General features: G+C 40.8%; 1 protein-coding gene across 1 annotated transcript in view; it reads right to left on the bottom strand.

Annotated features, from left to right (window-relative positions):
- Window positions 1-3,878: 3,878 nt before the first annotated feature.
- The window catches only part of SLC31A1 (solute carrier family 31 member 1), a 38,842-nt gene continuing 14,896 nt past the window's right edge, over window positions 3,879-27,824 (bottom strand). The window contains exons 3-7 of the mRNA XM_025432142.3: window positions 14,977-15,067; window positions 11,467-11,624; window positions 10,829-10,901; window positions 8,777-8,945; window positions 3,879-7,231 (exon numbers count right to left, since the gene is read on the bottom strand). Of these exons, the coding sequence (XP_025287927.1) occupies window positions 7,030-7,231; window positions 8,777-8,945; window positions 10,829-10,901; window positions 11,467-11,624; window positions 14,977-15,067 (693 nt within the window). The 3' untranslated portion in view covers window positions 3,879-7,029. The remainder of the gene's footprint in view (window positions 7,232-8,776; window positions 8,946-10,828; window positions 10,902-11,466; window positions 11,625-14,976; window positions 15,068-27,824) is intronic.

Below are 27,824 nucleotides of genomic sequence, written 5' to 3'. Positions count from 1 at the left end.
GTGTGTGACACCCTTAATAAATTATAATAATAGCACTGTTGACCCCCAGATTTTAAAAGGTAATTGCTACAAGAAGTAACATCATTCTTTTAAACCTTTATTGAGAGACTTGAAGCATAGAACACTTCCAGTTGATCCCTGTCACTGACTTTCATTCAGCTCAACTATTCAGCAAGTATTAGTTGAGTGCCTGTAATGTGGCAGGTACTACTCTAGGTGGTTAGTAACATCAGTGAACAAAATCAAAGATCCCTGCCTTTGTGGAGATTAGATTCTAGTGATTTTGTGTAAATGTGATCAAGCTATGGGTTTCCAGAATCTATTTACAGGATGGCTTTGTAGCTAGTCTGAGTGTAATTTTGGGGGGACAGAGAGTGGAGGGAAAACAATAATTGGAATGCTCCTAACAGAATTACCATCATTCCAATTTTCCTTCCTTTTCCAACTTGCCCTAAGAATTTTTCACACGCAGCCAATCTGAGAGGGTAATTTAGAGTCCTGTCCAGGGCACCTCGCTGGCTCAGTCAGAGGAGCATGCGACTCAAGATCTCAGGGTCATGAGTTCAAGCTCCATGTTGGGTGTAGAGATTACTTTAAAAAAAAAAGTTGTTGTTTTTTAAAGATTTATTTATTTGAGAGTAGAGTGGGCAAGAACATCCATAGAGGGAGGGAACAGAGGGAGAGGAAGAAGCAGGCTCCCCAATGCGGAGCTCAATCCCAGGACCCCAGTATCATGACCTGAGCTGAAGGCAGATGCTCAACCAACTGAGCCACACGGGCACCCTCAAAAAGAAAAAAAAATTATATCCTGTTGTCTTTACCATTTAATTCAACTACAGGGAACTGCCGACTGTGATAGAAAAAAACCTGGAATCATCAGTTCTAAAGATACCTCTTAGCAAGATTTTATCCAATCTTTCTAGGGGTAGTTTAAGGCTGGGTATGAAGAATGTGGGAGAGGGGCACCTGGGTGGCTTTGTCGGTGAAGTGTGACTTCTGCTCAGGTCATGATCTTGGAGTCCTGGGATCCGGCCCTGTGCCTGGGAAGTCTCCCTTTCCTTCTGCTCCTCACCCTGCTTGTGCTCACTCTCTCAAATGGGTAAATAAAATCTTAAAAAAACAAAAAAGTGGGAAAGGCAGGAATAGAAGAGGATACATGGTTTCTCTTTCAACCATTCTTACAAAACCTTTATTCTTCCAGTTTGATCTAGGACCTTCAATTCTGTTCCCTTATAGCCTTAAAGACACAGCAAGAGTCAGGCTCCTGATAGGAAATCAGAGTTACATCACCTTGCAGCCTGCAAAGGCCAATATGGAAAGGCAAACCCCACCCCCACCCCCACCCCCAGGAAACAAGCCTCTGCCTTATGCTCTGTCACTGGCTTCTCAGCACGAATAGGTACAGAAGCATGAAAACATTGTGCCTCCTGAATTTTCCTTGCCCCCTGAACAGCCAACACTCAGAGGGCTCCATATGGGAGGCACTGAACTGAGTGCTTTATGCAGGTTATCTCATTTATTATTTTTTTAAAGATCTTATTTGCAGGCTCCAGGCAGGACCCTGACGTGGGACTCGATCCCGGATCCCCGGGATCACAACCTGGGCCAAAGGTGGCGCTAAACCGCTGAGCCACCCAGGCTGCCCCTCTCACTTAATCTTTAATTCCTATGAGGAGAATACTAGATCTTAATTTTACAAAAGGTGAAGCTAATGCTCAGCTATTAAGGAGCTGAGATTTGAACCCAAACACACTGATTTCTGAACCTTTATTTATTTATTTATTTATTTATTTATTTATTTATTTATTTAAAGATTTTATTTATCTATTTATGAGACAGAGAGGTAGAAGGAGAAGCAGGCTCCTTGCAGGGAGCTCAACGTGGGACTCGATCCCCAGAACCCGTATCCTGCCCTGAGCCGAAGGCAGATGCTCAACCACTGAGCTACCCGTGTTCCCTGAACCTGTATTTCTAAACTTTATTGCTACACTGCTTTCTTAGTTTCACTGTGCTGGGTCTGGAGGGTGGGGTTCTTGGGTGGAGTGAGAGGATGATGTTTCAATTCTCAAAATTTTATCTTAAGCTATTTTATTTTATTATAAAGAATGAGACATTTACCAGATTAGACAAGGGCTTACTGCAGCTATAAATCCTATTAGACACAACTGAAATGACATGCATTGGTTCTGTTATTCCTTAGGTCCTAGAGTTCATTTCTAGAAGATGGTAAAGTGCTTGTGAATAATATACTCATCCAAAAGAGCTTACCTTGTGAATAATAAACTCATCCAAAAGAGCTTACCTTTCATTTCCTGGGAGCTGGAGTAAAAAATAATCAAAAAGTTACTATGATTTCATTGCTTATTATATGGTAGGTGCTTTATATATATTGCTCCTAAATTGAAAATGGCACTATTCTTGCCTTTTTATTTTTAAATATTTATTTATTTTTCTTATTATTGCCTTGTTTTAAGTGAGAACACTATGGACAGGGATTATTAAAATCACTTGGTTGGGATCCCTGGGTGGCGCAGTGGGTTAGCACCTGCCTTTGGCCCAGGGTGTGATTCTGGAGACCCGGAATCGAATCCCACATCGGGCTCTCGGTGCATGGAGCCTGCTTCTCCCTCTGCCTATGTCTCTGCCTCTCTCTCTCTCTCTCTCTGTGACTATCATAAATAAATAAAAATTAAAAAAATAAAATCACTTGGTTAAGGTTACTTATATTTTTTTAAAAATATTTATTTTTAATAATAAATTATTTATTTACTCATGAGAGAGAGAGGCAGAGACATAGGCAGAGGGAGAACCAAGCTCCCTGTGGGGAGCCCGATGGGGGACTCCATCCCAGGACCCCAGGATCATGACCTGAGCCGAAGGCAGATGCTCAACCACTCAAGCCATCCAGGTTCTCCAGGTTACACTTCTATTAAGTGGTGTGGAGCCAGGATTCAAACCCAGATATGCTGGACTCTAGTCTCTGCTCATCATACTACATACACTATGGAGAAGCCTAGGAATGGTGCTAGATGTTAAGACCAATGCCCATCTCCAGGGCTGGCAGGGAAGATCCCTAGAGGTCTAACTCGCCCTCTTGCCTGATAGCATAAACACAGAAGGGATTATGATACGATGCATATCAGGAATCTTTGGCATACTGAGATATTTGCAGCTTCATGAAGACCCTGACTCCTGTGTGAAAGGTCATGTAGATATTGACAGTGCTAACTTGTCATTTTATTTTAATTCATTTTTTTGGGGGGGGGTGCAAAAGGGTGGTTTTATTAAAGTATAGGCACAGGACCCATGGGCAGAAAGAGCTGCCGCTTGTCATTTTATTTTTATATTTTTAAAAGATTTACTTATTTTATTGAAAGAGAGTGAGCAGAAAGAGAGGGGAAGAGGGAGAGGGAGAATCTTCAAGCAGACTCCCAGCTGAGCATGAAGCCCCACATGGGGCTTGATCCACACCCCTTATCATGACCTGAGCTGAAACTAAAAGTTGGGCGTTTGACAGACTGAGCCACCCAAGGTGCCCCAAGCTTGTCATTTTAAGTAGAGTGAGATGGAAACATAAAGCGATCTGGCCATAAAAGTCTGACATCTTAAAAACTGATGGTAATGGGATCCCTGGGTGGCGCAGCGGTTTGGTGCCTGCCTTTGGCCCAGGGCGCGATCCTGGAGACCCGGGATTGAATCCCACGTTGGGCTCCCTGCATGGAGCCTGCTTCTCCCTCTGCCTGTGTCTCTGCTTCTCTCACTCTCTCTCTCTGTGTGACTATCATAAATAAAAAAAAAAAAAAAAAAAAAAACTGATGGTAATGCCAATGGAGAGACTACTTATTCTGATATCCCTCTGGATGGTAGAAAGACGTGCATAGAATCACAAAATCAAAATATTTATTTTGTTCCTTTACATATGACACTGTTAAAACATTCCTACTACAGCAATACTGCTCTCCAGGAGCTTACAATCTAAAACGGTCAACATTAATTGTAGACTCAGTGATTAAGGCATTATATCAAATGCAGACTTTGTATCTTTAGATTTATCTTCGGAAAGAAGCAGCTGGAGAGAGCAGGATCAAAATTAAATGACATGAACATGTAACCCCTGCCTCCTTCCCTTCCAGCTCCTTAAAAGAAACCCTTTGTGGCTAGAGCCCAAGCCCAGAGCCTCACAGTCTGAAACAGAGTTCCAGACAGCTCTACCATAGAAGTAGTGAAGAAACCTTAATTTCTAATTCCCTGGTAGACACAGAGGGTTCCCTGTTTGTGGGCAACAAGGGGCTGAGTGTTCCTCCAACAGAGACAGCACCTAAGATTCTGTAACTCTGTGGATGGTAATAGTAGGTAGCCCTTTACTCAGCCTTATAATAATTGCAGCAAGACAGTTTCTCCTCAAAGCATGCATCAGGTCTCTACCAAGTTTTACAACTTCTGGCTGGTATCTATATCCACTGCAATGTCCACTGCATCAGGAGGGTTAGGGGGATTTCATAAAGTACATACATGGGATTAAAGACTGAAAGGGAAAGGAAAGTGGATAAGGGGCCAAAGAAACGAGGATACAGACTTCTAAGAGGTGTGAACAAGGAAGGAGGACAAGAGAAATTTGGATTCAAAAGAACAAAGAAGTCAGACACTAAATCCCAAATCAGTAGGGATACAGAAATGAAAGTCAATGAGATCATTATATTATCACAATCCAAGAGCTCAAGAAAGATGGAATTTAAGCTTTAAAATTTTTCTCCTTCACTAGCTTCTTCCTTTGGCAACCTAATCTAAGAACTGCTGGAATTCAGGTTTTTCATGACACTCTACCTTGAATACCTGAACACCTATCCCAAACTGATGTTTCTCTGTAGAGTTTCAAATTCACAGCACTTTGTCTTAACTGGCCTTGATTATTCTTACCTTACTGATAAGGTCCTATTTCTGAAAGGGTATTTTATAGCAGCTCATGCCAAGATTTCTAGAGAGCACCAGGGTCACTATTAAACATTGAGTCTTATTTCTCATGGTTTTATTATTCCTTGGCTTCTGAGATAATAATAGGCTATTTACACCTTCATATTGGACTCTGTCACTAACTGTCATTCACTCCAATCATGATAAGTATCAGTACTCCAAGGGGTTGGAATGAGAGAAAAGCACAAAACTCTACACGTCGGTTCTTAGATTTAACCCTCGATCCAGTAAGCTCATAACCTTCTCTTGGTTTAAAGCCACAGAAGTACACATTCCTTGCTCTCCAATATTTAACTGGCATCCACAGAGAAAGTACAAACTTCAAAACCACAACAGAGGCCAACAGAATAGAACAGTGTTTTGTCTCCTCTGCCCTGAGGCATGATTGGAGTCTAGCACCGAGGAGGGCAGGATTTAACAGACTAGCACAGGAAGAGACACTTCACACAGGTAGTCTGGACTTGGGGCAAGATTGTACTGTAAACTAAGAACCGAACAAGCATTAAAAATTCAATGTGATTCTTCACGGAGAAAAGAGGTTTTGGCCACATGTGATCCCTCGAAACCCCCAAGAAAACAAAGACAGTCATGTAGAGGATGAGGATCTGCTTGGTGTGGACATGGATGTTGAGGGTGGTGGAAAATCTGGTTATCAGCAGCAAACCATACCCTAAACCTCTCCAAAGAGAGGGTTGGGCTTTTGCCCTTCTGACCCATGACTGGCTGATCTTACACTGCAGATCAAAGGTCCTTCTCAATCTTCAAGGTACTTCTAAGAAACTACAGGTCTTTAAAAATAAAGACTAGTGATTTTATACATACTGATAAAAGTTACTTTGGCTACAGCCCCTGGGCACGCATACACACAGCTAGAGCTGAATACACTGTGGAATGATTAAGTATTGACCAGCAGCATTTAGTACACGAGTTAAGCTTAGACATACCACCTACCAATCGTCAATTCAAATTCCTGTGCCCAATATCAGGTAGCTCACCCCACCAGGTGATACTTCCTTAGTTTAAAGGAGAGATTCTCAAAGTGTGGTCCCCTGACCATCAGCAGGAACATCACCTGGGAACTTGTTAGAAATGTCAATTTGGGGGGTCTGGGTTGAGGTTCAGAAACTAGTGTTCTAACACTAGTTTTAACAAGCCCTCTCCAGGTGATTCTGATGCAGGCTAAAGTTTGAAAACCACTGGTTTAGAGGCCACATGAAAACAACAACAAAAACGATTCACACTCTTTTGCTTCATTCACCTGTGACAATGCAAGGTACCAAAAGTAAAATATCAATGGTTTTATTTGAAAATATCTATTTCTATTTTCTTAAATTGATTGTCATCTTTTTTTTCTTTGATTGACAAGTTCATTCTGATCAGAATGTTAAGTAGGAACACAAATTGATGAGTCAGCCACCCAAGAATGCACACCTCCCCAAGCTCCAGGCCCATAGTTAGTCTCAAACCACCCTTCTAAAAACCATGAAGATTTCAGTGTCATACATCACACCGAAAGGCACCACGTATTTCACACTCCTTGAATCCAAAGACTGGAACTCACTCTTTAATGTCAAGTTTGGGTTCTGGGTTTAGGTGGGCAAGAACTTCCTTCAGCTGCCATTATCCTAGCTAAAGTGACTCTCTTTCCATCACCAACCCAAGAAAAACCCACCAAATTCACATACTGTCTGTTAACCAAGTAAAAACAGAAGACTAATAAAGGAAGCAGGTGATCAAGTCATTGAACAAAAAGCTACCTGGCTTGGACAAGAACATAGAATTTGGATCTAGGATGAGCAGGGGGGAGAGGACATCTTCTGAGGGACTCTCATCTCTTTAGAAAAAAAAAGGGAGGTTATCACTTTAGATCACAGACTGTAGGCTAAACCTCTGCTGAGCAGGAGGAGGGGTGTGTGTGTGTGTGTGTGTGTGTGTGTGTGTGTGTGTAGGGAGCTACAGAGCAAGAAGGGAAGATTGGAGTAGGAATCCTGTCTTTCAGTCTTGAACTGCTTCCTGCTTCCCACTGCAATCGACAAGGCCACACCATGGAGTTGAACGTTAATGGCAGTGCTCTGTGATGTCCACCACCACTGCTTTCTTCCAGCTGAACAGGAAGTATCCTGTGCCAGCCCCGGCTGCTACGGCAATGCAGAGGTACCCGTTGTAGGTCATGAAGATGAGCATGAGGAAGTAGCTGATGACCACCTGGATGATATGCAGCACTGTCTGCAGGAGGTGAGGAAAGCTCAGCATCTGTTGCCTGGAGAGCAGACAGGGACACAATAATCAGGGACCCTCGGGGTGTTTGGGCAGCACTGCAGATCAGGAGAAAGGGGGAGCAGTTACAGTCACGAGCCCAGCTGGGACTGGACTCCCCCGCAGCCATCCGAGCAACTCATGGTTACTTGTGCGTACGTACGTTGTTTATGGTCCCTGGAGATGAAACATGGTAGGGCTGCCAGGGTAATCCGCATTGGCCAGATATGGTTACAGGTCAGCAGGAGGAACCCTCTTTGGGAGGAGAGGAGACGGAGGAGGACTAATCCCCTGACTTACCTCGGGCTAGGCTCCTAAGAGGAAAGCCCCAAACCCTCCCATACTTATTTGAACATTTTCAGGCTTCCCAATATCGCAATGTTCACATTCTAAAGAACAGAAACAGATAAAATGGAGGGTTGGGTGGTATGGTACAAAGTGCTTAACTAGGATCAGGAGGCTTGGCTAGCCCCTCTGTCGCTCACGGTCCTGTCGCCTTGGGTGAGTCACAACGTGTTTGGGCCTCAATAAGCTCAGCAGTTATAATGGGAATAAATAACCGGTGGTTACCTGAAAGCAGCATATTGGTCTACAGAACTCCTTGAACTCCAGTTTAGTCTAAGACCTACATTTCTATTAAAACTCAAAACTCTCAAAAAGCATTTGCCAATCTGTAGGAAAACCAGTAGCCATCCAAATACTTTCTCTGACAGAATATAGACCTCTAGGATGCCTGGGTGGCTCAGCGGTCAAGCGTCTGCCTTCGGCTTGGGGTGCAGTCCCAGGTTTGAGGCCCGCATGGGGCTCCCCGCATGGGGTCTGCTTCTCCCGAGGCCTGTGTCTCTGCCTCTCTCTCTGTGTGTCTCAGGAATAAATAAGTAAAATCTTAAAAAAAAATACAGACATCTGGACAGTCTTATTATTGTAAACAAAATGAAAATAGAGCTGGGTGGATACAATTTTTTAATAGGAAAAAAAAATCAATTGGGTTCTGCCATTCTTTGATACCCTGACCTGAATTTCTTTTAATTTGCATACTGTTATTTTAACAATTTTTTTTCTTTTTCAATCTGGGCAAATATTTTATTTTTAAAGATTTTATTTACTTGAGAGAAAGCAAGAGAGAGAGAGAGAGAGAGAGTGCATGCACAGAGGGAGAGGGAGATGGAGAAGCAGACTCCCTGCTAAGCAGGGAGCCCAGCGTGGGGCTCCATTTCAGGGCCCTGAGATCATGACCTGAACTGCTTACTCTTCTGAGCCACCCAGGTGCCTCTGGGCAAATATTTTAAAATATGGATTCCTCACCTTCTTCCACAGTGACCAAGGCTTATAATTCAGAAAAAAATATTCATGCTCAGAAGGGTTCCTATCATTTCTCCTTTGGTCTGCTCATGATCCCCAACCCAAGTGTCCAGAGATAGTTTTCATCAAGGTCACATAGAATCACTACTAACTCAAAAAAAGGACTGTTGCTTATAAAATAGCTGCTTTGTTGCTTAACTAATCCAGCTTTCCAGAACTTCCGTCTGGATCTATTCAATCTTCTTACCCAACAGTTTTGTGTGTCTCCATAAGGATGGTTCCATTTGGTCCTGGGACGGGCATGGAATTGTAGCGGATGCTGACTTGTGACTTGCGCAGCAGGCTCTCTCGGGCTATCTTGAGTCCTTCATAGAACATTGCTAGTAAAAACACTGCCACGAAAGCTCCAGCCATTTCTAAGTAGAGAAAGAAAAGATGGTATGGTCACATGTGCAAAATCACTAGCTGGTGTGCTGTCCAAGCTAGAGAGATAACATAGACGAAGGGCTCCTCTCAATTTCTAAATACGTTATATTGCTACCTCTCTACTCTCACAGACAGACAGATAGAAGTGTGAAGACAGTGTTAGTGAAAACCATTGTCTCCACTGGAGAACATACTCATTTTCTGATTATGACACAAAAAATCGTCTGAACAATTACCTTCAGGTCTGGCTACTTGGTGTCATAAATTAGCTTGTTACGATACAAAGTACAATATGCAAAAGGGGAATAAAACAGCATTTGAAAGTTGTTTGAAAGACTATTTCCTTGAGGAATCCCTGGGTGGCTCAGCAGTTTAGCGCCTGCCTTCAGCCTGGGGTGTGATCCTGGAGTCCTGGGATCAAGTCCCACATCAGGCTCCCTGCAAGGAGCCTGCTTCTCCCTCTGCCTGTGTCTCTGCCTCTCTCTCTCTCTGTGTCTCTCATGAATATATAAATGAAATCTTAAAACAAAACAAAACAAAACAAAAAAACTATTTCCTTGAGGAAAGGGGTGGGGGGAAAGAGTGATAAATCAAGAAAGACTCTTAATTATAGAGAACTGATGGCTACCAGGGAGGAAGGGGGTGGGGAGGATGTGTGAAATAGGTGATGGGATTAAAGAGAGCACTAAAAAATTATTTATTTATTTGGCAGAGAGAGAGAGAGAGCATGAGCAGGAGGGAGGGGTGAGGCAAAGGGAGGGAGAGGGAGAATCCTCAAGCCAACTCCCTGCTGAGTGGGGAGCCCAAATGCAGTGCTCAATCCTAGGGCCCTGAGATCATGACCTGAGCCGAAATCAAGAGTCGGATGCTTAACCGACTGTGCCACCCAGGCATCCCCAGACTTCAGTTCTAAGTCTTTCACACTGTGAAGTGTTGGTAATGATACGAATGTATTCAAACTGCTGATTTAACGTACTACTTGAACTAAATGCTCCCCCTTTTGCCCAAATTGATTTTGTGGTGCAAAAGTATCCAAATGATACTTAAAGCAGTCCAACACTTGAGCTTGTGCACTTTTAATTTAAGGCATGCCCACTCAACATTATAGACACACAGAAATGGGTATTAATTACCCAAAGTAGGACTGACACTAAGAGAAGCCATGCCAAGAATCAGGAATGATGTAGACCAGTTTGGTATGCTAGAAAGAACACTGGAGTAGGCACGTCTAGAAAGTCTGGGTCTCTACATACTAATACTATGTGATTTAGGGCTAATCATTTTAGAATTTGAACCTTAAAATTCATCTGTAAAATGGAAGGATTGGACTGGACCAATACTTTTCCACCTAGGGTTATTTTGTGGTCTGTTTATACAAAATGCTTCTTATGTCATTTTAACTTGACTATAGTCTTATGTCCAGGATCAATAACTTACCAAACAAGGAAGCACTCTGGAAAAGGATGAAAGGAAATGGATTGCCAAAGACTCCTATCTGGTATCTAAATTATTTTTCAGAAACTCTAAAACAGATGCATATTATTATTATTTATTTTTATGCGGGGCTTGAATTCATGACCCTGAGATTAAGACCAGAGCTGAGATCAAGGGTCAGATGCTTAACTGACTGAGCCACCCAGGTGCCCCATAACATACACATGCTATTTAAGGGAGGTTTACTGTAGGACCAAAATAAGGATACATTGTGTATCCTTACCTTCTAGGTTGTTTAATAGGAAGATGATAATGTACCATAACCATAACCATTCAGTACTTATGGCAGGAAGAGTTGGCTTGGTTTCCAGATTCGTTGTGACTGTCTCTCATGTGTGTCTCACCTCTGAATACGATCTGATGGGGGTGGCTTACTTACCTCCAGCTGTATTGATGACCAAACCAGAAAACAATAGCTCCACATTCTTGAAGCCGAAGTAGAAGGTCATATGCTGCCAGTAAACCAAAACAAGTCAATGAGGGAACAATTGAGGATTCTAGATGAGAATTTCAGGTAAAGAAGCTTAGAGCATTCAAAAGAGACAGTCACTGAAGTGGGAGGCTTTCTCCTTCATTTTAACATTACTACCACAGACACTCTCCACAGGTACTCTCCCTTGCCCCCCCCCTTTTTAATTTTAATTTCACTATAGTCAACATACAGTGTTATGTAAGTTTCAGGTGCATAATATAACAATTCAACAATTCTATCCATTACTCAATATTCATCATGATAAGTGTGCTGTCTTTTTCTCTTTTCTACATAAAGCAGGAATACCAGAACTTAATTCAGAAAAGGGTCAATTCTGAAAGGAAGGAATACAGAAGAGTCCTGGTTCTGATGTGACTCTGAAATTAATCTGCCACATGATCTTGGGCAAATGACTTGTCTGAGTCTGTCTGAGCTTTTCCTCATGGGTAAACTGACCTTTAAAGATAATAACCTGCTAGTCCTAAAACCGATTACTTCTATTACCCAAGTGGGTGTAAAAGGGCAGCCTCTCCTGTGGCACTCACCATCATCATGTTGTGCATTCCCTCGCCATGGGAGTGGGAGGCTGAAGTGGTTGGGTGATGGTGAGAAGGTACTGTTGTACTGTTGTAAGCCATATGGCTTGTCCCTTTATGGTGGGAATGATCCACTTTGGCAGGAAAAGTTGAGTCAGCAGAAGAATCTTTTAACAAAAAGAATTATACATAATAATTTCACGATATAGATTTGATTCTTTAGAAAATTTTTTTTAATTTAATTTTTTATTATTATTTTTTAATTTATTTTTTTAAAAGTAAGCTCTACACCCAATGTGGGGCTTGAACCCGTAACCCGGAGATCAAGAGTCACCTGTTCTACCAAATGGGCCAGGAGGTGCTCTTAAAATCTTTTTTTTTTTTTATTTAAGATTTTATTTATTCATAAGAGACACAAAGAGAGAGAGGCAGAGACAGAGGTAGAGGGAGAAGCAGGCTCCCCGCAAGGAGCCCAATCTAAGACTCAGTCCTGGACTCCAGGATCACGTCCTGAGCTGAAGGCAGACGCTCAACTGCTGAGCCACCCAGGCGCCCCAGTGCTCCAAAATCTTAATTCTGTTAACTACTTATTTATGTGGGATTTCATCCAATAGGGATTGCTTTTGGAGATTGTGGCACAAGGGATTAACACCTAGTGTTTCAGAGACTTAATCCCTTTCTGCAAAATCATTCTTGAATTTATATATATATTTAAAGATTTTATCTATTTATTCATGAGAGACACACAGAGAGAGACAGAGACATAGGCAGAGGGGAAAGCAGGCTCCCTTGAGTCCGATGCGGGACTCGATCCCAGGACTCCAGGATCATGACCTGAGCCAAAGGCAGACTCAACCACTAAGCTACCCAGGTGCCCCCAAATCATTCTTTTAATAGATATGTTCAATGTATGCTCAAATTCACTTATTTATTTGAGAGAGAGTGAGCACATGCACAAGGTGGGAGGTAGAGGGAACAGGGAACCCAACATAGGGCTCGATCCCAGAATCCTGGGATCATTACCTGAGCCAAAGGCAGACGCTTAATTGACTGAGCCACCCAAGTGCCCCTGTATGTTCAAATTTAAATATAAGATAAGGAGAAGAAAAGTAGTTTCTTTGGGATGCAGGAAACAGACAGTTTGTAATAATGGACAAATTGATGCCATTAATGAAATTTGGCTGCTGTAAGGCTTTCTAATCATAAATGTCAGTAGATAAAAAGCCAATGCTTCAAATAATTCACCTAATTGGATGGCCTGTGTTCAATCAAGATATTAAGAATACATTTTCACATACAGGATAACCAGCCTTCGGCTAATTTAAACTTCAAGAAAAGGTCTATTACTGCCCTCGGCAAGCAGTGTGCTCAGAAGATACAATTTCTATCCCAGCTCAGCATTAGAGCTAAGAACACTGAAAACAAGATATAAATTGAATGTTCTATATTAAATTAAGTCCAGACAACTGCATATTCGGCCTTGTGTCTTTACTGCAAAAGTCCATCTGGGACATAAACTAGGAGCAAAACTCTTGTAGCTGGGCTGGGGCTGAGGTGGGGAGTGGGAAGCTGAGAGCGTATAAGTGAAAGTGTTGGTAGATTCTCTTTATGTGTCCCTTGACTCCAGTTTCTGGAGGAAAGAGTGCTTTAGAAATTCAAAGTTGGGGGGCGCCTGGGGGGCTCAGTCAGTTAAGATTCTGACTCTGGATCTCAGCTCAGGTCTTGATCTCAGGGTCATGAGTTCAAGCCCTGAGTTGGGCTCCATGCTGAGTGTAGAGCCTAAAAAAAGAAAGAAAGAAAGAGAAAAGAAAGAAAAAAAAGAAATTCCAAGTAGGTATTCATGTTCATGAGACTGAGCGTGCCTCTCAATCAACAAACACTTACTAAGCTCCCACTGTGTGCCAAACTCTGAGCTAAGTGCTGGTAATTCAGTGGATAAGACAAACAAGGTACCTCATGGAAAGAGAAATAAGAAAGTAAACAGAACAATTTCATGGTGTGATTAGTGCTGTGAAGGAAATACACAGGGTAATATGGCAACATTATTAAGAGGCAGAGAAGAGGCATACCAACTTAGATAGGAACTCAGGGAGTCATGTCTAACTTAAAAGCACAAACCTTCAGCCATCTATTTCCCCCTCTTCAAACTCCCATCTCATGATTCTATGACAGCAAGCTTAAGAAAGAGGCTCGTATTTCCAGCAAAGGACAAGGTAAAGCATCACTTAGGGATAATCAAAGTTCAACTGTGAATGTAAATAACTTTCATGCCAGAAGGTATATTACTTCATAATTACAGAGCTTGACAATCTGGTATTATTAATACCATGGACATAAAGGACATATATAACAGGTTCTTTGTCCATGAAGTTTTTATAGTAAAGAATAAAAAACAACACACAAAAATAATCAACACACAGCACCCATAAAATTTCAATGATGGGAAAAATGGTAAGTAGGCAGTAGTTTTCAACTAAAGAATCACAGTGGAATGGAGAGATTCCTGGTATCTGAGTGATGATTATGGTTTTTGAGTTAAGCCAATGCAGTGAAATAAGAATAAAAAGACTTTTGCCAGCCAGGAAGACCGAGAACACATCCTCATAAAGAGACTCAAGTAGAAGTCACAATTTGCTCTCTTCCGATAAGAGTTTAGAAAGTGATTATAGCAAAAGAAAACAATAAAGGGTAACTTCATTTCACATTATCAACCTGAATCCTGGCCATCGAGTCAGTGATTACTTGTAATGTCTTCTGGTGTAAAAGACTGAAAGAGATTCAGAGATGAACCAGACAGTCTTTCCTCAAGGAGCCTCAAGGCTAAACCCTAAAAGGGGGGACTGAACAGTTGTAATCTTTTATACTGGGCAGGAAAAAATGCCATGGGACCATGCCAAATTCAAATTATATATATATGGATATATAGATATAGATAGATATAGATATAGATAGATATAAATATAGATATATATCCATATATATATTAAAAAACTTATTTTTTAAAAAGATTTTGTTTATTTATTCATGAGAGACACAGAGAAAGGCAGAGACACAGGCAGAGGGAGAAGCAGGCTCCCTGTGGGGAGCCTGATGTGGGACTTGATCCCAGGACCCCGGGATCACAACCTAAGCCAAAGGCAGGGCAGCCTGGGGTGGCTCAGCGGTTTAGCACCGCCTTCGGCTCTGGGCCTGATCCTGGGGACCCGGGATTGAGTCCCACGTCGGGCTCCCTGGATGGAGCCTGCTACTCCCTCTGCCTGTGTCTCTGCGCCCCCCGCCCTCATGAATAAATAAATAAAATCTTAAAAAAAAAAAAAAAGCGAAAGGCAGATGCTCAACTGCTGAGCCACCCAGGTGCCCCTATATAACTTATTATTAAAGCATAAGAAATAAAAGCAATTATATTCTTTTCTCTTCCTACTTGACTTTCCAGTGATGTGCCCTATGTATTTGGATAACATGTTCTATAGCAATCAAACACTCCTAACTTATCCTCTCTAGAAGAGAAATTCTACTCACAGGAGGTAACCTGGTGGTTGGTTAAAGCTTCCTTTGATAGCTTCAATCTAAGAAGATCCAAGCTCAGCCTCTTCCAGAATAAAAATGGGAACTGAAATGAGAATAAATCAAAGAACAGCGAAGTGGCAATATCATTCGCTGTTTCAATTTGTAACCTGAAAAAAATGGTTTGGTCACAAGCTGTCCTCTTTGCTTTACTCAAGCTTCTCTAGACTCCACAGCCAACATTAACTACTTACTGCTGTCCAAGAACTGTTTTCTCTAACATAGCTCCACGTCATTGTTTCTAAGAACTGGGTTCAAGGTTTACACAGTAGCTGTACTGTACTTTTTATGGAATCAAGTTCCTTGACTTATAAGGCAATTGCAATTAATGGAACTTAATGATGAGTGACAGGTGGAACTCCAGCAAAATTTTTTATTTACTGATTCACTGGCTTTCCGGTTTTAGTACAAACTACATGCATATGTTAATTCCAGCACACATGTAAAATTCCTGTTCTTGTTTAAAACCTCCACCATTCACTTCACTTCTTATCCTTATCCTTTTACTTCATCAATTACAAACTATTTATAAAGAAGAGAACTAATAGAAAGAAATCTGAATATATCACTCAAGGATAAAACTATAAAACAACAAACAAATCTTAGGATTCCTAACTTTCAATCTACAGTAAAATCCACCTCCAATATTTATTTACCAAGTTGAGTTTAGAGCTAGGTAGAAAAATTAGTAATACACTCCTTTTGTTTAAATTTTTGCCAGTTCAGGCAAACTATTCTCTCTAACAAAATTCAAGAGGAACTCATACTGGAGAATCATCTTTTCATTGGAGAATGAAGTGATGAGCTCAACTACATGGCTGGAAAACATCTGTCAAGGACTTTTAAAGCTGCTCTGGTTGTACAATCTGGGAGAGTCCCTTACCCTCTTTGGAGCTAGTAGATCATGGAAGATGCTGGGTGTGTGAAAGGAGATAAAAGGCTTAAGAAGCATCTAGCGAAGGACCTGACAAATGGTAGTGTTACCATTATGTGGAATATGAGGGGATAGAAGACCTTAGAGAAGGAAACTCCAATGAATAAATCCTGTGGGAGAAGACACAATCAAAATATTAGCTGTTTGCTTCTCTCCTGCAAAGTCTTTTAGCTAAGACCATTTTTAAGGCCCTTTTTGTTTGTCCTGTCTCCTGAGACCACAAAGTGGCTATGGACAATCACACGGATAGTTCAGAATAGTTCTAGGTCATAACAGCTCCTTCTTCTAGCATAGAAAACTCCCAGGATCTGCCAGGAAATACAAGAGAAATAGTCTAGGAATTGACTACAGAAAAAAAAAAAAAATCAAGTATGAATTCCTTTGGAATTTAGTTCACATAGAATAGCTAAGAAGTTGATTTCTCAGGAAGGCTTTACACTCTTCGGTTTCTAGGGAATATTTATCTCATCTTCAGTTACGTACTTAAGTCAACTACATGCCAACTTGTTTCTATCGCCCTGAATATTATATGGAAAATGAGATGGCGTATTCCACACTGCACACTGTAGCTTTGCATTTCATTCTGTCTTCCCCTTTCCCCCATTACATACTGTGCAACATTTATACAAATAGGTTCCAAAACTTCCCTGTATTCAAGGATCTAACTCCTTCTCTGTCTACTTCTGAGCATCACCAAAAAAGAAGTTTTCTCTATTCCTGCCCACCTCCTACCTCCCAACACGGGCACACTGGAAAGCTTAACTAGAGGGCTGGATTGTTTGCAATGTCTAGCAATTTTAGCAAAATAAACACGACTTTATGAACAGAAGTTTGGAAATTGGCAAGAAGGCTGAATTCTGATGTCCATTCCTGAGTCTTAGCACCGATCTTACTTTTAAGAGATTTAGTCTAAACTTCCAATTCTTTTTTATTTTCTTGGTATTGCAACATGATGGATAAGAAACAGTAATCCATAGGGACTATGGAGATTAGACCCCACAAAAAGCTACACACAAGTGGTCAGACATCTGCCACATGGTCCCTCTTCTCTAGCACAGACAGATATAATCTGGAGCCTTACACAATTCTTTTGGAGACTGCCTACAGTGTTTCCTGATAAGGAAGATAAGGAAGAAAGTTTTTCTTCTTATAACGATTAAGGTCATGTTCCTTTTTAGATCTGGAAAACCATCGAACAAAGATAAATCTGTATGGTTGCTCTTCTGCTTTCTTCAGTCATTATTTTTATTGGTGGCTTATAAGCTTTAGGCAGGTACAGATAGGGAAAATTCAAGGACACAGACAGTATACTACCATAAACAGGGATTTATGCTTATGGACTATGTTCTCATGATCAAGCAGCAGGTTAAACTGGACTAATCCTGCCTTTTGATGACCTGCGCAGGGTCAGCAGATATTCTGAGAAATAGCTCTGGCCTTGTTTCAGGTGTCCCTGTAGGTGAACTTTAAAATTCCCTTGATGGTTTTATGAATTGTCCTTTGGGGAGGGAGGTGGTAAAGGAGATATAGAAGTAAAAGAGATATAATGCATTGATAAAATAGGGCTTAGGTGTCCCTTCATCACTTGGCCTTCCAACTCAATATACTGGAGTTGTTTTGAAAAATAGTAGTAGCTCACAGTAAATGGGACAGGGGAAATATAATATGATGAATACATAGGGCGGAAGACCCTTCCCCTTGAAGGCCAGTCAGTATACAACTCTTTGGATATTGTAGCTGCCTTTCTTTGGCCTGTGCCCTTCTTGAGGTTCAGTGATCGTAAAGATACTTAATGTTCCAATTGTAATTACAAAAGGAAGTAAGTAGGCTTGAATAAATCACAGGCTTACACAGGGTCTCAGCCAGAACTGGCAAAACTTATGAAGTTCTGTCCCACTTATGTACTAAATGCAGTAAATCAAATGATGCAGTAGAGAAAAAATAGGTCAGGTCAATAAGAAAAAGAAGTGTAAAAGACGCTAAGGCCGTACACACACACATTTCTACCCAGATTAACTCTGGCAGGTAATGGGAGATGACACGGCATTCCCTATGACTGTAAGTTTCTTTATTTAAAGATTTATTTATTTCAGAGAGAGAAGAGAGAGAGAGAGAGAGAGAGAACAAGTAGGGGGAGCGGCAGGTAAGAGAGAGGGAAAAGGAGACTTCCCACTGAGCAAGGAGCTGGATGGATGCAGGCTCCATCCCAGGACCTTGGGATCATGACCTAAGCCGAAGATGGACGCTTAACCAACTGAGTCACTCAGGCGCCCCCACTTGTAGGTTTATAAAGACAATGAGAATTTAGGAGTATAATTGCCTAAACTCCACCACCATCACTACCATCACACACACAAAACACACACACACACAAAAACAAAAAACCCCAACCCCTTAGATTTTTAACCTTTTAAAAAGTCTTCAGTAAAACAAAGGCCACTGTTTTCCCTTCTAACTTTTTACCTTTGTTGATAATAGAAGTAACTCCCAGGGATCATCTACAACAAATTCTCACTTGTTTTTCTTCACGACATTGGAGGGGCTGATATGAGAAAATGTTGATAGAACTGGCAAAGACTTAATGTTGTGATTATTTGCTGATTTCAATATTACTTTCTTTTTCTCCCTACCATCTACCAAAGCGGGCTCTACTACTTCAGATAGTCTAAGCATGATTCCCTGAAAGCATTTTTCATGGAAAGAAACCAAACCATACACGGTTTACATACTCAAATAATAGCAGAGTCTTTGTGACTGAATAACTCATAATATCAGACTGATGGGCTCCACCACAAGTAGCCAACAGCCAGAGTCATAAAGGGGAAAACTACTTCAAACAATTACATTTAAAACTTAAAGAGCCCTCATTTATGAGTGGCCAGTGATCTAGGCAAACAAGAAGTATGGCATGTACTGACAAGTTTTTAGAAAATAAAAGAGCAGTGATGAATTAGTGAGAGTAGCTCTTTCCCTGAGAAGCTCCTGACTAAGAATATCTATGTTAGTAAAAAAAAAAAAAAAAAAAAAAAAAAAAAGATGATAATCCAGAAGCTGCCTTGGGAATCTCATTCTAATTCTCCACAGGAAAGAGAGCCAGCCAACTTGTATTTAATTCTAATCAGAATAAGACAAGCACTTTGTTTGCGGACACTGGTTCAAGGTCACCCCTGTCTATCATAAATTTCATCATTCCACGTGTCCAGTCCACCTAATTAAGCTGCTCAGACAGAGCAAGGAAGATTAAGAAACCTGATGGGGTAAGACAGATCCTGGAGATACCCATTACATTGAGAATTACCCAGGCAGGGAAGACTAACATTTTCAAGAGAAAGCATACTAAAGACAAACTTAATTTTTAAAATGCCCATTGTCCAATCTCTAGATCACCAATGCCTTTTGGGCAAACATGAATGGACTGTGGTATTACCATGGAAGCAACAAAATATAAAGGAAATAGAGTAAGTTTAAACATGAAAGGGATGCAGGTGGTAAATGCCATACTGGGCAAGTAATTTTATATTTTATAGCTTCATTTTCCTTAACTGTAGAAACGCTGAATTATATAATTAATCAAGTTTCACCCAGAGCTAAAACTTAATTCTATATTTTTAAAAAAAGATTTTATTTATTTATTCATAAGAAACACAGAAAGAGGGGCAGAGACCCAGGCAGAGGGAGAAGGAGGCTCCCTGCGAAGAGCCTGATGTGGGACTTGATCCTGGATCCCAGGATCACGCCCTGGGCCAAAGGCAGACCGCTGAGCCACCCAGGCGTCCCTAATTCTACATTTTTTAGTTCAGTTTCCAGGAGAATAGAATGCTTTTTTATCCCTATCCTTACTATTGGATTGTAAATTTTAAGAGGACTTTGTCTTAATTATTGATGAATTTCCTGCATTTTCTAATGTCCTGCACAAAATAGTAAATGCTTGCCAAAATGAATTGTTTTTCTCTGCATTTCTTTTCTGGCAACTAGACAGACACAAGAGACAAATCAATTCTTTAATCTGTTAATGAGACAATGAATGGGCAATCTCAATTTTCTCTTTGCGACCTTAGTGAGTCTGAAATGCTGTATAATAATATTTGATGGATATGCTTAGAAATTATCCAATAGCTCTATATTAGAAGTAGCAAAATGTACTTGATATATAAGTAACATAGATAAGTTGAACTTTTTAAGACTTGGAAGGGGATTACAAATTCATCTAGTTTTAGTTACTCATTTCATGGAAGCCTAGAGTGTAAAACCACAAAGTGCTTGGGAGAAATCTAACATTTACATATTCTGGCCTAATTTACCTTCATAGGTACTTTTATAAAATATTTGGTGATAAGTGTGAGGAGATTGTGAACAAATCTCACACCTGTTTTAAAATGGAAGAATGAAAGAGAATATGGTGCTGTTGACGTATAAGCGGCCTGAAATGCCAAATCCCGATCCTTTATATGAATTAAGTTTCCAGGGCATTAAAACCTGGATAAGTGCTACTTTCTAGAAAGGGAGAGTAGAGAAAACCAAACCGTAGGATAAGAGCAATCTGAAAACACTTTCTCTCTGCACATCTACCCAACAAATAACCGTGTGGAACTTGAACAACTGATGTGGTATGAAGCAATGGCCCCTTCCTCCTATAAACCCAACTTGTTATCTCATTCTGTCCCCACAATCTCTCTTTTTAGAACCAGGGGCACAGAGAATTTTTTTTTTTAAGATTTATTTATTTATTTGTTCATGATAGAGAGAGACAGAGAAAGGCAGAGACACAGGCAGAGGGAGAAGCAGGCTCCATGCAGGGAGCCTGATGTGGGACTCGATCCCGGGACTCCAGGATCGCGCCCTGGGCCAAAGGCAGGCGCTAAACCACTGAGCCACCCAGGGATCCCTGGGCACAGAGAATTTAAGTAATCTGTTCAATGTTATGCTAGAATTTACCTATCCTCACTCCCCGCCCAGGATGTATTCTATACTTGCTTTGTTATGTACCCAATGTCACAATTCCGTGTCCACAATTCGGCCATGGTTGTGATCACTTTTCCTAATCCCAAGTACATGAGAAGATTCACCCGGCCTGCCTCTGGTTTTCACCAAGAGCAATTCTATTAGAAACATGGGTTCTCCTAACCATACACTCTACCCCGTTCATCTCATGTGATACACCAATGACAAATTAATCTACCATGGCTCTACTTAATCTGCTCAAAAAATACCGCTGCCTACCAACCTCTTCCTTGTCTATTAACTTCCTTGTTCTGAGATCACAGATCTCTAAGATAAAGGCCTCAACCTACCTATCTATCTGCACATACTTGGAGTTCCAGTCAAACAAGTCCAATAGCCAAGTATTGAACTGGACAAACCCCACACTTTTCTGTTTGGTATCTTTGCTCACATTGCTTCTTCAGTCTGGAATGCCCGTCCTTACTATCTCTGATGCAACAAACCCTCCTCATCTTCTGAGGTCTCTTGCTAAACCCTTCGAGCATTAGAGCACATTGTGCCTTTCCTAATAACCCTAGCTTGGATTAAGTCTCACCAAATACCCTGAAATGTTACGATCTTTTCAATTGGGTCCTATTTCGGTCATCACATTGATAGAACAGTACTGAGAAAAAGTAAGAGAAACACAATTAGGCCTGGAAAGAGATGTATGAACCATTTCTTCAAATGTATGCAGACCACCTGAAATATGAAACCTGAGTGCACTGTCCCCTAATTGGTGGGTCATAAAAAGCTCACTAAGAATTGGAAGGACCTTGGAAGTCACTGCATGGAGTTCTTCAGTGATATACAAATTTTGTAATAACTGAACATGCCTAGGGATTTGTCAGACTAGTGTGCTGCTTCCTTTTAGAAATATAAGAAAGCAAACACTCTCTTTTCAGATAACCCAAGTACAGAAGATGTTCCCCAGGAATCTGAATCTTGCTATTTGATTGTGATAATGTTGATAATAGAACCAGTACTCAAAGCTAAACCAGTATTTGTACTCCAGGTACTATTTACATATATTTCTGAGGCTGTAATTTGCATTTTAGGCTCTACTCCCTGAACTAACAACTGTCTGCAAAGAGAAACCTAAGTATCTTTAAAAAACATTTATTTACCTATTTTAGAGAGAGAAGAGAAAGAGCGAGCAAGCAAGCACAAGCGAAGTGGGGGAAGGGAGAGGGAGAGAATCAAGCAGATTCCCCCGTAGGGCCCAATTGTGGGGTTCGATCCCACAACCCATGAGATTATGATTGGAACTGACACCAAGAGTTGGACACTCAACAGACTAAGCCACCCAGGTGCCAAGAAACTAAGTGACTTTTGAAAAAAAAGATTTTATTTCTTTATAAGAGAGACAGAGAGTGCATGTACACTCAAGAGAGCACAGGGAGGGCCAGAGGAAAGGGGAGAAGCAGGCTCCCCATAGAGCAGGGACCCTGACTATGGGCTTATCCCAGGACCCTGGGATCATTACCTGAGCCACCCAGGTGCCCCATCAAACCTAAGTATCTTTATATCCAACTTGTGGTATCAGGTATGCTTACATTATGCTGACATTTATGTTTGTTACTGACTTACCTTCCAGATTATTTCAAACTAATCCTTTTTGCAAATATTCCACTGAAACTGACCTACTCACTTTTCCTGAGTAAATTGAGCACTTTGACACCTGTATACCCTTTTGGCTTCTGTCATTCTTGTAATGCCTCCCTCTCCCCGCATTTCCTGAATATGTGTAAATCCCCCCATTATTTATTCAACATTTATCATGCAGTTAAAATGTGTCAGAATTAGGGTGAAGCTAAAACATGGCCCTTGTTCTTTTGAGTTTACAATCTAATTCATTCTTTAAGGTTTATTTAATAGGCTTTCTCTTCCATTAGGTTTTTCTTAGATTCTTAACAGAAGACATATCTCTTTTCCGAATTTTCCTGGCAATCTTCTCTTATGGAAAATTTGGCTTACAGTTCTTAAAATACATGATAAAAAATACCATTTGGGATCCCTGGGTGGTGCAGCGGTTTGGCGCCTGCCTTTGGCCCAGGGCGCGATCCTGGAGACCCGGGATCGAATCCCACATCAGGCTCCCTGCATGGAGCCTGCTTCTCCCTCTGCCTGTGTCTCTGCCTCTCTCTCTCTCTCTCTCTCTCTCTCTGTGACTATCATGAATAAATAAATAAAATCTAAAAAAAAAATAAGTTTAAAAAAAATACCATTTTTACACAGCAAGTTCCTTGAGGACAAGGAAGTTTTCTAATTTCTATGTCCTTACTGCATCTGGGAGAACATCCAATAAACATTCACTCATTTGAAAAGTATTTATGTATTTATTTATTTTTAAATATTTTATTTATTTATTTATTTATTCATTTATTTATTTATTTATTTACTCATGAGAGACACAGACACAGAGAGAGAGGCAGAGACACAGGCTCCATGCAGGGAGCCCGATGTGCAACTCGATCCCAGGTCCCAGGACCTGGGCCTGGGCTGAAGCCGGCACTAAACCACTAAGCCACCCGGGCTGCCCTGAAAAGTATTTAATTCTTACAAAATCTGTATAGGTTTCAGTATCTACTGCCGAGAAGCCAGGTGCAAAAAGACAAGATTCTTGCCTTTCTGGGGCTTCCTCTTCCTATTTATATGTAAACAAATAAATATGTGTAAGTATATACATTACAAGTTGAGATAAGTGGTATGAAGTAAACATGGTACTAGAATCCAGAGAATAACAGAGAAAATAACTAATTTAGATGGGGGGGTGTAGGTGGAGAGAATAGTGAAGCCCTTAAGGAGGTAACTTCCAACAAAATGATGAATTACTCGAGTTGTGTAGAAAGGTATAGGAACAGCATCCTTAGGCAAGAAAAGAACCAAGGGCATTCAAGGTCAGTATAAATAGAACCATCATTTTAAGGAGACTAAATTTTATTCTAAGGGCAACTGGCATCTTTTCAGGGTAAGAAGCAGGGAAGTGATATGATCAGATTTATCTTTTAAGAGAGTACTTTTATTGCTATGGGGAGTGGCCTTTATTTGCTCTTTTGCTCACGTTCTTCTGCAAGGTATTCACAGAAAAAATCCTTACGAAACTAATGGGCTATAATCCTTTATTGGCCAGAAACCATAAAGACATCTGTTAAACTTTAGAAGGAAAAAGAACCTTCTAACTTCTAGGTTATCAAATGGTTTGAGGTACAAAAACTAAAGAATATTCTACAAGGACTATTCTGGACTGGAAGAGCTTTTCAAATCCTGTGCCACCCTTTGTTGGTGAGAGTTAAACTTATAGAATATTGTTAAGAGCATGAGTTTGGAGTCCAATGGTATTCAAATCCTGGCTCTGCTCATTTCTAGCTGAGTGTCCAGGTGACATTTCCTATTCTATCGGCCTTAGGGTTATCAGTAGGTACTGTGCATAGAAGCTGTTAAAGGGGCTGTGTCCAGATTTCAATAGTATTTGGATAAATAATTTAAATTTGGTATTTACCTAATAAATAGAAAAATATGAAAAAGGTAGACTAAGTTCCCTGCAGGACTGGACAGTAGACTATGAGACACACAGCAAGTGCTTAGTAGATTTCTATTGGATTATACAACAGAAACCTTCAACAGTGATATAAACAAACCCATTTCCCACTTTTATCTTTTGAAGACAAAACAGTAGCAATAAATCCAGAAATTATGTGACTCCAGTTTTTAATGCTCAGAAGTTTTGAGGACAGTTGGAGAACACATTAGACTGAGTCTAAGATCTAGATTCAGATCCATTGTGCTCCTGCGGATAAAACACCTCAGTTTCTCAGTTTTGGCATTACTGACATTTGAAGCTGAATAACTGTATGAACTGTCCTTCCACTATAGTATGTTTTACAATACCTGTAGCCTTTCCCTGTAAATGCCAGTAGCACCGTCCCAGTTGTGACAACTAAAAATGTCTCCACAGGCAGCCCCGGTGGCTCAGCGGTTTAGCGCTGCCTTCAGCCCAGGGCATGATCCTGGGGACCTGAGATTGAGTCCTGCGTCAGGCTCCCCGCATGGAGCCTGCTTCTCCCTCTGCCTGTGTCTCTGCCTCTCTCTCTGTGTCTTTCATGAATAAATAAATAAAATATTTTAAAAAATAATAAAAATAAAAATAAAAATGACTCCAGACATTGCCAAAGTCCCCTGGGGGGCAACATCCTATCTGAGAACTACTTTTGATCTTTGATTTTCAGTGTCTCATCCAAAACTCAGGGAAACAAAGAGATAACATGGGTCTTGTTCTTCTTCAGGGTCATTATATGATTCAAATGAAATAATGAATGGGAAGAAATACTGAGAAAAAAAAAAGACCACATAATATACGTAAAAGCATTATTACTCAGTGGATTATTATCTAAAGATTTTATTTATTTATTTGAGAGAAAGCAAGCACAAGCTGGGTGGGGGGGAGACAGAGGAAGCCAACTCCCCGCTGAGCAGAGAGCCCCACATGGGGCTTGATCCTAGGACCCAGAGGTCATGACCTGAGCTGACAGCAGCTGCTTAAGTGACTGAGCGACCCAGGCACCCCTCACTATTATTACTATTAATAATAATACCAAGTTATTAATATTTTAAAATTTTAATTTATATTCCACTTGTGTAACACCAGTTTCAGATGCACAATTCAATGATTCAACACCCAAACACAACACCCAGTGCTCATCACAACAAGGGCCCTTCTTAATCCTCATCACCCATTTAACCCATTCTCCCACCCACCTCCCCTTTGGCATTGGTGAGTTATAATTATGCTTTGCAGGTGCTCAATAAGGAGGCTGAAGAAAACTAATTCACATCTTGTTTATAGAATACATTATAAGGCTTAGGTTAAGACTATGTGCACTCTAATATACCTTTTAGGTCTTCAATATTTGTTGATTGAGTGATTCTAAGTCTGGGTACAATAATTATCTCATTTACTTTTGTGGCATGTTCTCAGGCTATTCTGCTGAGCTACAACAATGTAGTGTGTTTCCAACCTTAATGGCACTGGAAAGATGGGCCTGGGTTAAATAGGAATGGCTACTCATTTTACAGATGGGAAACTGATGGTACACAAGGTTAACAGACTAGCTAAGGTCATGTGGCAGCCTAGTGGCAGTATACAATCAGAACCCATATTCTTTTTCTTTTTTTTTGTTTTAAGATTTTATTTATTTATTCATGAGAGACACAGAGAGAGAGAGGCAGAGACACAGGCAGAGGGAGAAGCAGGCTCCGTGCAGGGAGCCCGATGTAAGACTCGATCTAGGGACTCCAGGATCATGTCCTGAGCCAAAGGCAAATACTCAACCGCTGAGCCACCCAGGCATCCCAGAACCCGTATTCTGACCTCAAGTCCAGTGGTTTTCTATTACTTGTATCATGGTACTTTATCCAACTATCTTGTGTCCCTGTCTCTTAGCACAAAGTCAGATATTCTGCTTTCTGGGAGCAATCCAGGAAAATTGAGATAAGGAAACAGAAAGGTGGACCTATTTCTATGGGGAGACACAAGTGGCCATAACCTACTTCTGGGGTAAACTAATGTCCAGTTATCTAAGGGCCCTGTCAAGTCTTGAAGTCCTTGCCCACTAAGTTGTCCAGGAGGAACTAAGTCTAGTTGTTACCTACCTGCAGAGCAACTGTGTCTTGCAATGCTTTTTACTGTGCTATGGCATACAATTTGGGCTAAAATGGTTACCTGCAGTATTCCTGATTGCTTTACCTCTTACACGGCTCTAAGTAAGGTAAGAAAAGACTCACAGGAAGCCCGAGCTCCAGGCTATATTTCAGCAATCTGTTAAAATTCACAAAATCCCAAAATGCCATTCTATTATATGTTTCCATTCTTCTAAAAATGTCATCGTGTACTCTACTCCTTTAAAATATCAAGTCACCTTTGATTATTATGCCTCTATGTAAACTCTCAAATGCTCAGTGTTGTCACAGAGAGCCATCAGTCCCAAGCATTGACTCAACAGTCCTTTGAATAATTCTCTGGCAATATATGTATTGCAGTTGCCCTTAGCCCTTACTGTGATTATGATGTGAAAGAATGTTTAAGAGTAAAATGAGGAAATTTTCATTTCTAGCCCAGGTTTTCCTATTATATCAGGTAATTTAATCTTTATGGTCACAGTTTCCTCAGTAAAGAAAATAATTCATCTTGGGGCCTATTTCAATTAGAAAAGTTTAAGTGTATATAATATTTTTCAGTGAGAAACCAATGGCATACCTGTCTTTTCTAGATGCATTGTATTAATTGAGATACTTTAGACATAATATCTCTCTGGCTTTATCAAACATTTCTGAGTATACTGTTCATATCACTCTGTAATATTTTCCAATTTGCCAATTTTTTAAAAGTTTTATATAAGTAATCTCTACACCCAATATGGGGCTTGAATTCATAATCCTGAGACCAAGAGTCAGGTGCTCTTTTGGCTGAGCCAGCCAGGTGACCCTCCAATTCACCAATCTTAATCATCTCTTCCGCGAGATACCTTGGTAATGCAGAAACAGTAAGAGCAAGAGCTCTCCTGGTCTGGGAGTCAGACTGCTGACTGCCATAAGGCATGTCATGTTTGAAACACAGAACAAGTTACTAAAACTTTGTGGGATCATACATCCATATAAAACTAGAAAATAAAATCTCACAATATTCTGAACATCAAAATGTAAAAATACATATGAAAGTGACTGATACAGGGACACCTGGTTGGCTCAGTGGTTGAGCATCTTGCCTTCAGCTCAGGGCATGATCCCGGGATCCCAGGGTCATAGGATCGAGTCCTGAATCGGGCTCCCCACAGGAAACCTGCATCTCCCTCTGCCTGTGTCTCTCCCTCTCTCTGTGTCTCTCATGAAT

This window comes from Canis lupus, chromosome 11 (assembly GCF_003254725.2).
Source record: "Canis lupus dingo isolate Sandy chromosome 11, ASM325472v2, whole genome shotgun sequence".
NCBI classification, from domain to species: Eukaryota; Metazoa; Chordata; class Mammalia; order Carnivora; family Canidae; genus Canis; species Canis lupus.
This window is presented reverse-complemented; position numbering and strand designations above follow the sequence as displayed.